General features: G+C 43.6%; 1 protein-coding gene across 2 annotated transcripts; it reads right to left on the bottom strand.

Moving 5' to 3' along the window:
• Window positions 1-8,137: 8,137 nt before the first annotated feature.
• PURA (purine rich element binding protein A) lies at window positions 8,138-15,460 on the bottom strand. 2 transcript variants are annotated; one of them, XM_024118947.3, is made up of 2 exons: window positions 15,086-15,460; window positions 8,138-9,380 (listed from the first exon to the last, which is right to left on the bottom strand). In XM_024118947.3, exon 2 carries the CDS (start codon window positions 9,234-9,236, stop codon window positions 8,265-8,267), a length of 972 nt encoding a protein of 323 aa, XP_023974715.1. In that variant the 5' UTR covers window positions 9,237-9,380; window positions 15,086-15,460; the 3' UTR covers window positions 8,138-8,264. The 2 variants fall into 2 exon arrangements, with proteins under 2 accessions (XP_023974715.1, XP_028349090.1); XM_028493289.2 differs by having other exon boundaries at window positions 15,216-15,460.
• Between the last annotated feature and the right edge of the window lie 279 nt (window positions 15,461-15,739).

The following is a 15,739-nucleotide window of genomic DNA, read 5'->3' as shown; positions in this document are numbered from 1 at the left end:
TGGGCTATCATTTATCTCCATTGACTAGACTCAAGGAAGCCTTTCAAAGACTTGTCTCACAGTCATTTAAATCACTGGTTCTTGACACAGGTTTGGGAATTCACTTCTTTTTAAACAATTCCTAAGGGAGGGGTTATTTAAGAAGGCTCTACACTGACTTAAGTTATAGTATGTAACTATAATAATTTAAAATCTGACACACAATGCTATGTGAAAATCATACTAAGTGCCAACTCTACAAAATAAGTTAAAATAAAAATAATTCTTCTATTATTAATGTATTTGACATTTGTAAAAAAAACCCCACTACATTCCAAATACAAAATCAGAACCTCTTTTTTTTAGTTATCTTTAAAGAGGTTTTATCACTAACGTATACAGATTTGGGTAAAATGAAACTTGAAAGTAATCTGTCAAAATCACTGAGAATAAGTCCATACTAAACTAGAAAACAGAGTTAATCCAAATATACTTGAATTATATAACTTTAAAAACAAGTATGATAGCAACTCTTTATCTTAAATAATTTAAAATGCTCCTGGGATACTGGGAACAGAAATCTAAACACAATCACTTCACCCTACAAAGGATGTAAGAACTTCCAAGATGTACTAAACTATATTATTAACATTTGCCACCAACGAACTCTTGAGAATTCTACAATTTTAAAGTAACACAGAAAGTGGGAGAACAAACAGAAACTTGAGTTCGGGGGTTGGGGGGAGGGGTGTATGTTGTCTAATTTCAGAAATATAGTATTATTGAGGATCTCATAAGGTCTACAATGGTAAATGGTTGCTAAGATTGTAAATATAAAAGAAATAGAAAGGATATCTAAAATTGCAATTCAGTGTTTTTACCCGGTTTATTGTCCTCTTCTAGAAATTCATGTGGAACAAAGGCTCAAGGTTCTATAATGCAAGGCATAATATGGATCTTTGTGGACTATAAAATCAAATAATTTGATCTAAAGAACATTTTGAAAAGCAAAGGTAAACTACATTGTAACATGAGCCCAGGAGAATGTAAGATACGTATTTCTGATAGTTTAAAAATGGTAACGGTGAAAAAGTTTGAAACTTTCTTATTCCTTCCCCTCAAAATAAAGTCTCCAGCAGCAACTTGCCTTGACCAGAAAAGTTGCCATTCCACAATTGTGCTATTTAATTTGTCCAGAAAAGCAAACATCCTACACCTGAAAACAGATTTGTATATTGCATCATCACTATAACATCTAGTTACAGACCAATAGCTTTCCCATAACCAACAAGGGACCCATTTTCTGATTTTACTGAAACTTCCTTAGTGAATATCAACTTCACTGTCCTTAGCAAATAAACTCTCATTTAAGACTCCATCTCAGTGTCTTTTCCTACCTCCAGTAAAAATTTCTCCCACTTTACCTTGAAATCATTCCCTTGTATACCTCTCACACTCCATTCATAAACACATTAAACAGCTCTCCCCTTTCTGCTCTCCAATTTCCAAACCAGTAAGTCTCAGCTTCCAGGAACTTACCCAAAACACACATACTTCTTACTTTCTTAAATTCACAAATTTCTTAACAATTTTGATGCTCTTCAAACTGCCAACTTAAGACTATGGGGAAAACAGCAGTCAGAGAAAACTGCCCAATTACCTCATAATACAGAAATCTTTCTGGGATCAGTTAGCTATGTTCTTTTCTAAGGCAGGAGTCAGCAATTTCTTTACTTCCTTCCTAAGGAGGTAAAGTGGAGTGCCACTGGTAGGCCTATGGCAAGGAGAAGGATAAAGGAGACAAAAACAAGGGAAAAGGAGAATGGGAAAAAGAAAATTCCAGTGTTTATGGTAGGGAGGTAGGTCAAATGTCACCAACAACTACCTGCACTGGAAACTGCCCACCCACTACAGCTCAAAGGGAGTTTGACCCATTCCCCAACATATGTCTATTAATTCATCAGTGGATGGCCATCACTGAGCTGGTCAATGTGAATACATAAGTCACCTGTCCCATAAATTTGACTGCCACTTCATAATAAGAACATCTTAAGTCCTCCTAGGATCCTTCTGCGTTAATCCAGTTTAGAGCAAAACACATGCTAACAAGAGTATTTCCACGTTTCTCAAAATTCTAGAATATAAAGGTTTGGTCCTTGAACTTGGAGGCTTCTAGACTTATTAAAGTGCACCCTAAATCAAGAAAATTAGACTCTTTAGCTTAAGTTTTTTCCAGGAAATACTACAAAAATTTAATTAATAAGCAAATTACTACTAATCACCAAAACAAAGTATGTATTCATGAAAATGCAAAAATCTTAATTCCAAAATGAGTAAAATATTTCTGGTCCATAAGAAGTAACCTTATTTTACACAGAGGCTCACCACCATGTTTCTACCTATCAAACAAGACAATTTTCCACAAAAGCAAAGCACATCAGGAAAAAAAAAAAGAAAGGGAGGAAGGAAGGGAGGGAGGGAGGGAGGGAAGGAGGAAGGTAGGGAGGAAGGAAATGCCAAACACAATATGGGGACAAAATAAAAATAAATGAACAGCTATGAAATTCTTTTCAAGAAAAATGTTTCTAACAAGTGACGCTTGCCATACTCAACTTTCCTAAAGGCATATATTGCCTAGGACCATTCAACATCAAAACTTGGTAGTCAGTTTAGCAGCTGAAAGATGACAAACTGTTGGCTTGAAACCAATCATGTATTTCACTTTTCACCTGGTTGTCTTGCATTATGAAATTCTACCTGACCCATGCTAATGCTAGTTTAGATGATCTTCATTCAGCCCATAATAATGAAATTTCTGCTCAAAAAGAGTCTATCAAATGGCCTAGGCCTTAAATTCAGGTTTTGTTTTAGGATCAAATAACTCTTCAAATATTAAAATCAGCTTTTCTTAAAAATTTATTGCAAATTCTTCATAGTAATTATGTTGCTGAGTGAAAACAGTAATTTTAATATAGGTGAACGCTTAAGCTTTACATAATTTCACTACGAATGGCCTAAATTTGGTTAATTTTCAATGCAAATAAACAAATATTATGATTTAAAAGTGGATAAACTTCAACAGACAACTTTGCACAAATAACTTTAGTGAATTTATTCACTTAAGGAATTCTAATAAATTCTCTTTCCTATTCATTCCACTCTCATGGGGAAGTGTGTATATATATATATATATATATATATATATATATATATATATATCTCATTAAGATATCCAGATTTAGGGATCATCAACTATAAATGTTATACTCAGAGTTATCACCAATTTTTCCAAACCTAAGTTGCTAAAGATTCTCTTGTTTTAGCATCCTTTTACATAGAAAGCCGGATCTCATTCTGATATTGAAAATGAAAAAAGTCATCAGATTTGGTATCTCATTTTTTACGGGGGAAAAAAATCTTAAAAGTATGTTCACATGTATAACAAAACAAATCATGGAGCTATGAAAGCCACCAGAACAACAATTTCAGAAATCCCCATTCTGAAATCATATGGAAATGTGTGTATGTGTAACATGAAAAAAATGAATGGGAATATTGAAGAGAGGGTGAACCATGTGTGGGAGATAAAAATAATCATGCCCATGGTGGGGTCAACCATGGCTGGCAGATAATCCAAAATATCATAAAAGAAAAATGTGTTAGTTTAGAAAGTTTCAACATTGCCAAATGCAAAATGTTAAAGCACAGAAAAAATGAATGAGACAACCCCCACAAACATCATTTCATAAGAAAAAAAAGTAGAAGAAAGTGACCTATACATCTTTTTCAATATACCAAATCTTAACTGACTTAAAGATTATATAAAGTACTTGGGCCATGGTCCCCACCCAGATTCTCAATATCAACAGACTTATCTTTTCCCCTCCCTTCCACCCAAATTTAGTTGTTTTCCTGCAGAAAAAGCACAGCATTCCTATATTAATAAGTATAAGAAATGAAAACAGTGAGTACAACTGATATAGATCCATTGACTTTTATTACAAATGTACTTGATCACTTGGCTTCAAAAAGTTTAAAATCAATACCCTATTTTCTGTATGCCAGTACAAAGCAAACTGTTTTACAAATTAAATACCTAAAAATTTGACAAAAATATTAAAATTTGATGAAAAACAATTATAAAAATCCTTAATCTCTCTCTTCAAAAAAGGAGGCAGTCTTCCCAGTCCTATTGTACAATATTAATAATATTCACCATTTTTAGAATAGGTAGCTAAATTATATTTTTCTGTTAGCATACAAAACTCTTAGACTAATAGATTTTATTTGTATATGCTCCAGTTAAGTTTGTGAATGCCATCTGATTGCAATATAATCAACTATCTTTGAGTCCTAATTTACACTTATTTAATAATTTGCATAGTTTAAAAGGGATAAAGGTTATTCTATAACTAATTATCATAGGCTATTACAGTGCTATTTTTCAAGGCAACAAGTATTTGCTCCCAAATGAAATTATCTTCTTTAGGCAGGGGTTAAAATTACTAGCAGCTTTCTCCATTACCTGAAAAATCAAACTGGAATAGTTATCCATCTCTAGATGTGAAGACCTAAAAAACACATTGATACATTTTTCACTTTGAGTCAAATTTCAACCCCTGAATGGGACAACTAGAAAGTGAGACTTTCAAGGTTTTTATTTCCCTGTTGGTTTTGGTTTCTACTCTCCATGGCTTTTGAGAAGCTGGAAAAGTTTGTCTTTCCTGACTCACATTGTCTTTTTTTCCATTTGGCAAATATTCATCTACCTCCAATCTGTATCTAGTGGAGGAAAAGCCAACATGACTTTTCTTATGAACTTCCTTTGTTGTCAAAGGCATGTATAATGATTTCTACAGTTCTGGTTAGTTAACTTTAGCTCCCTCTGTGGCTGGATGACTGCTGTTTCCAACATCAGCATGATAAATAGGAGGCACAAATAAAAAGTAGCTTAAAAAAAGATTTGGTGACTTAAAAGAAAAAACAAAAAAACGAACAACACTAAGCACACACACTTACATGGGCATTTCAAATCTGGTGGCTGATCTCTGGATTAAATTACTTGACAATGTCTCTCATTTTAAAGAACGCAATGCATTTCAAGTGTTCTTTTATACTTAGGCAAATAATATAGTTTAACCAAGCTCTTGGACCTTAATTGCAAGACAAAGCAGATCATTAAAAATAAGGCATACTTGTCATGAATTAAGTTTTGTTTACTTGTTTTTGGCACATTTGATCATATTGTCTTCTATGAATAAAACATATGGTCAAACATACCATTTCCTTTTTTGTTTCAGCACAAACAGGGTTTACCAACTAGTAAAATAAAAACAAGGAAAAACTCCAACATAAAACACTGAGATATAGAACCTTGGTAAAGTACCGAGCACCTGGGGGGAAGGGTGGGAAAAGGATGAAACAGGAGAGGGGAGAAGGAAAGGTTGGGAGGGGACTTGGGGAGGTAAAGTGAGATGCAAAAAAAGAGCATCTTTACAGTCATTTGTCTTTTCTATGATCACGTCTTAAGAAGTCTTAAAAGATCTGCATGTGGATTTCTTTTTAAACCCACTGACCATAATTCAGACACTGGTTTCAAAATCTGAGTAAGATTGTGTTTAACTGTTATAGTGTAAAGACAATTGCACAATACATGTGCTTCTTGATCCGGTAGGATTCCAAGCAGAATCTGAAGTCTATAGCTAAGAAAGGCTTCACTTTAGGTAACTCGGACCCTAAAGAAAACCTCATGAAAGAACTCGCATCTCAAAGAAAGGACACTTTGCCTAAGTTTGCTGTGTTTTTTGTTGACTTGCACTACTTATTGCTGGCTACTATGAAACACTGATCTAGGAGTACTCCAACAACCTGTAGTACAAGGCTTAACTTTAAGAAGCTATAGTAAACAAGAGACAAAATCAAAGCAATTCTCTTCCTAACTAGTAACAGCACAGAGAATGCAGTCTTTTCCATATCACAGTTATAGTACAGTGAACAAAACAGCTCAACAAACCTTAAGACAAAAAAGTGCAGGTTATTAATGTTTACATGCAGTTGATAAGCATTCCAAATGTCACATTATGCACTGTAAAAGCTCAACTTTACTATATGGAAATAAGAAAAATGCACCTTGGGGGAAGGGGAAAAGCAATTTAATCATTTCCAGTGATTTTGTAAGTAAAGAAACTCCTAACTATTGTACGGTCACCTCATTAAACATTGTATGAATATTAAAAGCAAACAATTTAATGGGAAAATGCACAGTACAATGGAAATAGCTTGTTATTCAACACATACAGTAGATCTCAAAGACAACACACTCAACCAGGGAGCTTAAAAATACCAAATCAAAACCCAAAGAACCAGCAGAAAAAAAAAATCCTTCAAAGACAACTGTTTCACCTTCCTAGGCCAATGCTTTACAATGTGAGAAGCACTGATACCTTCCAGCTCCTACAGGTGGTGTCTTCTACATACAGCAGTTAGATCTATATGGCTGGATTTGCCAAGAAAACAATTCCATCCCCAGAACTCTTTATGTCAGACAAGATCCATTTTTTTTAAAACCAAAATACTTTCTACAGAATTCCAAACCAAAATGTACTGTTTAAGGCATCTTTTTTTATAACATTTTCTCTTCACTCAAAGATGATAGTCATGCAGCAGTTTAATGATAAAAATATATTAATATTTTACTATACAGCAGCAAGAAGTTAGTTGTCAATTAAAAGCACACGAACATCTTTAAATGAAAACCTGTAAAAGACTATCGTTACAAACAATTTCAGTTGGGAGGACACCAGCTTAGTAAAGTGCTCTCCTAAGCTTTGCATTTTCATACCCTACACCTTGAATATATGAGTTATAGAACATACTTTTGATAGAAGGCTTGTACACTTGGGGAACACAAATACACTTAGCATATAATGTAGCCAGTAATAACTAGCACCACAGCTACATGGAAATCCTTTACATACACCAACTTGGCTTTCACTTTTAAAATGAAGCTCAGAATCCATGGCTCAGTAGGATAACTATAATTGTGTTGCTCTGCTTTTTAACGGGTCTACATAAGTTAATAGCACTGGCAAAAATCAAAGGATAGCTTCAGACCTCTTGTAAGTTTAGGAGACAGTGCTAGTGACCACAAATAGACTCACTACCTGATGTCCAAGTACAGGTTCACTGGAAATTGCTGCACGTTAGTTAAGTTTTTAAAATCTTTCTACACATAATAAAAAAAATATATTATGAACGATACAAGTACATCTCATATACACAATAATGACAAAACGCCTACTCAGTCAAAGCAAACAGATGCAGAAAAATATTATGGGAGATTTCCTTTTCCTTCTTTCTCTTTTTTCTTTTACTACTTGAATAACTTTGGTTCCAACCGTAAAAATCACAACTTAGCAAATTTCATTTAAATGCCTTTTTTAATAATTTCTTCATGTTCACAGAAGTTTCACTGACCATTTTTAAATGTTTAAGGTCCAGATGCAATGCATATTGTATAAAAGAGAGCACTTATTGTTTACCTTGCATGAATTAACCTACGTACCTTTAACTCTACAAACTTCTGCATAACATTTAGACAAAGCTCAGACACACAGCATGCCTAGCCCTCATATATATACACATCTCTAATCACAGGTATATAGGGTGTCAAATATACTATAATAACCTCCATGTAAGGTTTGAAATTTGGTAACAAAATGAGAAAAAACTAAAAATATTATTTTACGTGTTCTAAAATATCTCTTTTTTGTGCTAAAGTCAAATGTTAGCTCAACATGAAAAGGACTTTTATAGAATTCAGCAATATTATAATCTTGACCATTTTGCAAACACTTTTAATAATAATAGCTTAAACGTGTACAAAAGTTCTTGGTTAATTAGGGAAATAAACACTCAGTTCTTTATATTTTTTAATCAAGTAGGAAACACAGTTCATATAATGTTATTACTTTTTGTATTTTTTTTTGTTTTTTGTTTTTAGCAGCTGCTTACTGTTTTATATGGTGGATAAAGTGGACAACATCCAGCGATGGGTGGCAAGTCAAGAAGAGAAACTGTCAGTTGGTGGAGGTTCTGTGGGTGGTGCTCCCTTGGAGTTAACAGTTCTTTTTTTTTTTTTTTTTTTTTTTTTTTTTACTTTTTAACTTTTTATTTTCTCTCTTTCTTTACAGTATATTTTCTCTGTGTGTGGCTGTGTGTGTGTGTGTGTGTGTGTGTGTGTGTGTGTATGTATGCATGTGGGGGGGGGGTTCCATTCAGTTTGATCAATCTTCTTCCCCTTCTTCCTCACCCTGCAGTAGCAGGGTGGCAGCGGCGGTCTCCTCCTGCTGCTGCTGCTGCTGCTGGTGGAGCTGCTCACAGGCAGCTCGCTTCTCCCTCTGCTTCTCTTGAATCTTCTTCATCTCCTCCGAGTACTTGCAGAAGGTGTGTCCGAACTTGGCCCACACCTTGTAGGGCACGGTGATGGAGTTGCGGTAGGTGGGCTTCACCTCGCTCACTCGCATAAACACGCCGTACTTGTTGGAGCCCACATCGAAGAAGAAGCGCTTGTTGTCCACAGTCAAGGAGGTGCCCTCGGGCAGCTCGGCCGGCTCCTCCTCCACTCCGTAGTCGTCGATGAGCTTGGCCAGAGCGTCGCGGAACTCGATGAGCCCCTGTGCGGGCAGTGCAATGGTCTGGCCCTGCGTGGAGCCCAGGCCGGGCCCCCGGTTGACCGTCTGGCGGATGCGCAGGAAGCGGCCGCGCTGGTTCTCCTTGAGATCCATGTAGTACTTGCGGTTCTCGCGCACCAGGAACTCGCTCTTGAGCGCCCGGCGCGGCTCGTCCTGCGCCTGGGCCAGGTCGGGCGGCTGGCTGGGGCCCAGCTGCGCGTAGTGCTCGATGAAGTCGCCCAGGTAGTCGCGGAACTCCACGGCCACTGACATGGAGAGAGTGAGGCGGCTCTTGTTGCCGCCCGCGCCCACCTCAGCGATCTTCAGGAAGCGGCCCTTGGCGTTCTGCTTCACGTCCAGGTAGAAGCGCTTGTTCTGGATGTCCACCCGCTTGGAGGCCAGCTCCTGCGTCTCGTGCTGCAGCCCCCCCGGGGCCCCGCCGCCGCCGCCGCCACTGCCGCCGCCGCCGCCCCCGCCGCCACCACCGCCCCCGCCGGAGCCCGAGCCCGAGCCCGGGTGCCCCAGGGAGCCGCCCGAGCCCAGCGCCGCACCACCCTGCTCGCTGCCGCTGTCTCGGTCCGCCATGATGCTGCGCTCCGCCGCCGCGCTGCCGCCGCCTGCCGCTCCGCCCGCCGCCGCCTCAGTCGCCTCAGCCGCCGCTGCTTTCCCTCCCCGGCTCCGCCTGCTGCCGCCGCAACCCCCACAGCCAGTCAGCCACTCTCGCGAGATCTGCGGGAGAGACGAGACAGACGAGACCCGGTAACAGGGCACTGACTCCCCAGTACAGTAGCCGGGCGCCCTACTGTACGCGCCCACCCGACCGCCAGCACGTGACCCGCACCCCCTCCCCGTTGCCAGTCCCCCATCCGCCCGCCCGCCAGGCGGCGCCCACCCACCGGCCCTCACCCCGCACCCCTGGTTGGGGTGGGGGGGGACCAGAACGCGCCGCGTCGCAGCTGCTGCCGCCACTGCTGCCACCACTGTGGCTGTCGCTGTTGGCCAGACCCTGAGTGGCCTCGGCCCGGGGAGTTGGGGTACTGGCGTGAGAAGAGGACTGCCATACTAAGCACAGGGAGTGGGCCTGAGCTCTGCTTTCCAGTGACCCCAAAGAAGATGTGGGGGGGAGGGGCCCGCGCAGCGCAGTTGAGCCCGCTGCAGAGAGGGGACACCGAGTCACGGCCACCCCCTCCCCAGCGGGCCCCATCCAGACCCAGATCCAAACCCAGACAGGCCCACCCGTCACTTGACTGGACTGTCTCCTACCGCAGAGCCCTGGCCGCAGAGGCGGGCGAGGAAGAGGAGAGGTGGTGCAGCGGTAAACCTTAGCTGCAGAAGGGGCTGCCAGGGATGAGGACGGGGCGCCGGCAGCAGTGGCGCGGAGCACCAGACACCTAGCCCTTCCCTCCCCTCGCTCCCGCCGCTCCCCCTCCCCGCGCACGGCAGCGGCTCTGGCCTCAGATGATCCCGCTCCCCCCTCCCCCCAACCGCAGCCCCGCACAGTCGGGCAGGCGGGCGGGCGCACTCACCGGCAGGGGGGAGCCGAGCAGAGGACGGCAGCCGCACCAGGGCCGGGGTGCCCGCAGTGCCTTTTCCCGTTGGCTCTGCCCTTCTCCCCAAGCAACAATCAAAAAGAAACCCCACACTCACCCCAAAACCTTCAACCAGCCCCCTTTGGGACAACGACTTGGCCGCCTGCCTCCCCCTCCTCCTTCTGAGATTTGGGGAAGGGGGGCACCCTGTTCAGGGCTGAGCCCAGCCTGGGTTGCCGGCCAGCTCTGCGGATAAACCAGGCCCTGCCGAGCCTTCAGCCCCTAGCCCACTCTTCCTCTCTGGAAGGACCCAGATGGAAGAGAAAACCAAGCAGGCTTTAGGAAATTCACGAGCTAAAAATGTCAGGAATTTCCTGGGAAACGCAGTTCCTTACGGGATTCATTAACGCAGGTTCGCTAGCCCCTTTTACTCCTCCTCCCAGAAACTCCTAAGTGTCAAGGAGAGCCCCCATCTCTCAAAAAGTAAAACATTAAATGATCCCTGGTTTTTAGTCAGACAGCTAGGTTACCGACCATTACCAATGACAGCTAAACCAGTGACAGCTAAAGGGGGTCTTCTCTGGTCTCAGGAAGGGGCTCAGAAATAATAGATTTCTCTCTTCCTAGATCTGAGGCATAAACTAGGGCCTATTTTCCTTCTTCCAGATAGATAGCAAATGCTCATACTCTCTCACTGCAGTCTGCAGTCCTAGCAGCTGTGGGAAAGCTAAGGCCTGTCTCCAGGGCACCTCCTGCCTATGCCCCTAAATGCTCCCCATCACCTTCTGCAAGGGACTTAGGGGATACAGACCTCACAGCCCTATTCCTGGCTTTCTCAAACATGGACTGTTGCCTCCATCCTGAGAAGCATATACCTATATCATCTGTAGGCTCCATTCCCATTTAACACCCTCCAACCCCTGCCCCCAAAAGTAAGGAGATTTGCCTCTCTCACTCTTAGCTCCCAAGACATCTGAGTACCTGGCTGCCCAAGCTTCCTGGAAAAGAGAGGGGTAAAGAGAGGACTAATGATAAAGAAACCCAGACCAGCCCAGGGCATAAGCTTTGTCAATGCTTGAGACCTTAAAGCCCCCTGATATATCCCTTCATCTCCTGGGCAAACCCGCCTGCTAAGTATTCACAGCTACCTTTTTCTCTTAGCAAGGGCCCCATTCAACCCAGCATTAGCTACTTCAGCTCTGGGCTGACGTTCGCTACCTCCCGCTAAAGAGGAAGAAACGGCAGAGCACCCTGGCTCCCAAGAAGAAAACTGGGATAGTCCTGTGAACCAGCCTCAGAACCACCCACCTGTCCAGCTGTCCCTGAAATGGCTCCCTGAAGAGGAGGCCCACTGTGAGAGACAGAAATCCAGATTTTGGGCCCCATAAAGAACTTCCCCTTAGTTTAGGGTCATCCTCTAGCACCGCGTAGTACCCTTTCAGTGCTGATTTTTCTGCACTCCCTCCCCTGTCCCCAAGTCTGTCGGGAAGGAGATATAGAACTGTTGGTGCACTTCCCACCACACAGAAATACATGTGTAAGAAGCGGCGGCTCCTCTAGGTTTGCACGGTAGCGATCAGGACCCTGGATAGACCCCGGCCCCAAACAGGGTCTCAAAGGCTGAGTGGCAGGGTCTCCGCACAGAACTGGGCGGGGCATTACGCTTCCACCTGTAAACTGAGACTACTACGACCTGGTTAAGACCGCTCTAGAAGAGCCGCTATTCTTCCTCAAGGGTTTACTTCGCGCTGAACCAAGCCCTTGACCCCTCAGGAGAACTCAAAGCAGCAAGGCCAGTGGGGCTGCGATAAGGGGGCACGCGCCTGCCGGTCCCTGTCACTCTTCCATGCTAATGATCGCTTCCCCCAGGACAAAAAAGTAGGGCTCAAAACTGCCCGCCTTCTTGAACCAACTTTGGAGTCTAAATTTCTTGCCCTCTGACCCAAACGTTTATGTCCAGGGGCTCTGAATTGGTTTGGGTTTGGGCATGCCCTGATTTTCTGAAAAAGTGACTGTCACCAGGAACTGAGTTCTTAGTTCCCCAGCGCAGAGGCAATTGATGAAGTTTCTAGACAAAACACAAGTTAAATATCATTTGCACGCATAAACTGGGAATTTTAAGCTCAAATCAGTAAACAACTGAGACCTGGAGCTCTCCACATAAATATGTTCTTACTTATTTCATGCTTTTTATTATATATGTATAAAATTTTGCCTTTATTAGCTTCTTGCCTACTTTATAAATGTATCTAAAAGCAAACAAGGTTAATAATGCCTTTCCCAAAATAATACAATGATAAATAGGATATTTAACACATTTTCACTACTCAAACAAGAGAGTTTATTTCAGGATAAGCCTGTAAGTGTGGGCTTTTGGTCAGAATAGAGGGGGTGGCGAAAGGCGGCTTTCCGTAGGCTACAGAATATAGTACCCTTAAAAGGCAGTCTGAGAGAAAAGTCTTAAAACAAAGAGTTTAACCTTAAACAGAACTTCAAAGTTAAATTTGAATCCTAACATTGAAAATCCATTAGCAAAGTTGTGGATTTAAAAACACACCTAGCTATTTGTTAATTACCAAAACAATATGCTAACTTGGTAAATGAAAAGCCAGTTCTAGTGTCTAGATGTTTGCATTGTCATTTTAAACCAAATAGTTGTAAAATTAAAATTATAATTTCAATACAATGTAGGAAAGACAAAGGGAAAACGAAATATATTAATATGCACAAAATATCTGTGTTGATGAAAGAATTATCAAAAAATATTTCCTTCCTCCTCAAAGTTTGCTTGTATTTTTAAAACCTAATAAACGTCTCTAGATTTAGTGTGCTCTCTTATTAACACTACACACACATTTCAAGGAGAATAGAGATTGCTTTATTTTTAATCCCTCTATCTCTACATCTTTAACAAACTCTTACCAACAAAAAACTGTTCACAAGAGAAACAGATACTAGGCTGAACAAGAAGGAAAAAAACTCATTTTCCTCAGCCTGAAATACGGGTGAGTCTGAAATAATCTAATTCTAAAAGTAAAAATTAACACACACATTTACAAAATAAACTTGGAGAGAGGGGATCTACCTCTGGGTAATAAACCCTTTTGATTACGGAGTTCCCAACAGAAACAATACGCTCATTAATATTTCACAGAATCACAGATTTCCCAAATAAAAGAGAAGCAAAAACATTAGAACTTGTGTTTTCAAGTGCTACTTAGGTTAAATGCCTGTCTTAAACCAGACAATTATCTTCAATACCCAAATCATTAAAACTAACTGGAATGTTGTACTGTAACTGTTCAAAGTGGAGGAATTACCCATTTCTTCTCATAGCTAGCTACCAGGAAAATTAAGGGAAACTCTCAAGTAAATCTTAACATTTAACAACAACGACTAATAGTATTTCACCGACCATTTTTTAAAAGTCTATTCCCTTTCTATAGCTCGTCTAATCTTTAAAATTATGCCTCTCCAATGCTATTTCAATGTTTAGGGTTAAAGATATGAATTAAACATTTAAAATCTGAAGAGAACAATCCATGTGATAGAATCCTCACATTTCCCCAAATGTTATTTTAAGCATTTGCAGAAGAATTAAATAAATGTAGCACACATTCTAAATTCGATAAAAGATTCAGAGAACCCGACATTTTATGTACCCAAAAGGTCCAAACAGAACCGATGCAAATGTCAACAGCTCTCTCTCTTTCGGCTGATTCTTAAATGGTTTTACTAGTACCCAAAGGAATGAAATCAGCAACTCTCTCCACACTCTAGTCAACACTCCAATTTTCAAAGCCGCAATTCGAAAACGTCAGTTTGGGCGGGGAACAGTGAGGGTCTTGAAGTAATCAAAAAATTCCTTTTCTCCTCTGACAATCTACCAAAAGATGTCAAACCAAATTCAGCCTATTATAAAGCACTGGGGCTTCCTTCCAAGGACACGGGACACCAGCAGAGACACCGCTGCAAAAAGCTGTCCAAAAGCGCCTGGCCCGACAGAAACGTAAAGGGGCCCAGATAAGAACGAATTAGAAGCCTCAAGAGGGTCCCGCAGAGACAACGGAAATTAAAGTAGCATTTATTCAGGGGTAGACAGCAACGAACCAAAGAAAGTTTTCCCAGCCGGACTCTTGGGCCTTTCTCTATCCAAGTTCAGGCTCAAGACAAATATATTTGTTGGGGTCCCTTCCCCTATAGACATAGCCGCAGCCGGGGCCTACCGTCGCTCAAAGGGAAGACCCTCTAACTTCACATCCGTCCGTTTTGCCCTCGGACAAAGGCAGAGGAGACTATGGAGCTGAGCTAGCCCTGTGGGGCTGCAAAAATGCCTTGTTCGGGCCACCCATCTTTGGGCCTGGCTTCGTCTGCGCTGTCAGCACCAGTGTATTCTTTTTTATTTTTACAACGCATACTGGGAGGGTGTATGCATTGCGGGGGTGGGGCGGGGGTTGAACAGAGGAAAGGAGGGGTTGGTAGTGGAGCCTAGAAGCCTCCTTCCTCTCCCCTCCTGCCAGGGTTGCTGTGCAGGGAGTGTCGGCCAGGTTTGGCGAACTGTCCCAGGCCCCAGGCAAAGGTGGTCACGGGGAATGGGGCTCAGGCATTGCTAAGCAAACGGCACCACTGGTGGTCTCCAGCGCCTGAGGAGGTAGGATTGCTTTTTTTTTAAAGGGGCGTGTGATTTTCTTCTTTTTTGGAGGTGGGAAGGAGTTCGTTCGTTCGTGCGCTCCGGAGGGAGGGGGGCGCGTTGCTGCACTACCAGGGTCCCCGGAGGAAGGGTGCGGGGATGTCTACAATGCTACAGTAATTATTCCTGGGGCATAAGAGGGCAATTAGAGGGGACAAGGTGGGCGGCACCTCAAGCTGTGGCAGTGGCAGCAGAGAAGGTCGCGAGGGGCTTACCCGGGCGGGCGGGCGCTGTCCTGCCGCAGGTGAGGGAGGGCGCGGGCTGGAGGGAGGGAGGGCGCGCGCGAGGCAGGCGCTAGGCGGGCGCGAGGAAAGGGGGAGGGGAGGAGAGCGCGCGCGCGCACACCTGTCCTGGACAGCGGCGCGAGCCGAGCTGCGCCTCACTCGGGCTCTGCCGGCTGAGGAGGGAGAAGGGCGGGCTGGCAGGCGGGGGCGGGACGCCGAGGGGAGGAGGAGGAGGCGGCTCGGATGGCTGGCTCGGCTCTCACTCGTTCTCCCTCCCGCTGGCAAGTCCGGCTCACACCCTGCTTCTCCCGCTCACTCACAGCCCCCTCGGCTCTCCCTCCTCCTCCTTCCCCTGCGGGATCCGCTCGCTGCCGCCGCCGCCGCAGACGGCAAGTCGTGGCAGCCAGACGTCGGCGCGTAACCCGGCGCTCCGTGCGTGACTCCGGGCGACGTCAGCGCGCGCTCCCCGCTACCCACCATCTCCCCCCCAACTCCTCCCGTGGCTCGCGCCCTCCGCCCTCGCGTTCCTCCGTTTCAGTTGCCGCGGCGGCGGCCGCCGAGCGCGCTCCCTCCGCCTCCGATCTCGCGCGTGCGCGCGCCCTCCCCGCCGTTGGCGCGTCAACAGCCCACGGCCCAGGCCTTGAG

This window comes from Physeter macrocephalus, chromosome 8, assembly GCF_002837175.3.
Source record: "Physeter macrocephalus isolate SW-GA chromosome 8, ASM283717v5, whole genome shotgun sequence".
NCBI lineage: Eukaryota > Metazoa > Chordata > Mammalia > Artiodactyla > Physeteridae > Physeter > Physeter macrocephalus.
The sequence above is the reverse complement of the archived record's forward strand: the minus strand, read 5'-3'. Positions and strand labels throughout refer to the sequence as shown.

What these genes read in the sequence shown, in the direction of transcription:
- PURA (XM_024118947.3), bottom strand. Translation starts at nt 9,236, where the DNA reads ATGGCGGACCGAGACAGCGGCAGCGAGCAGGGTGGTGCGGCGCTGGGC.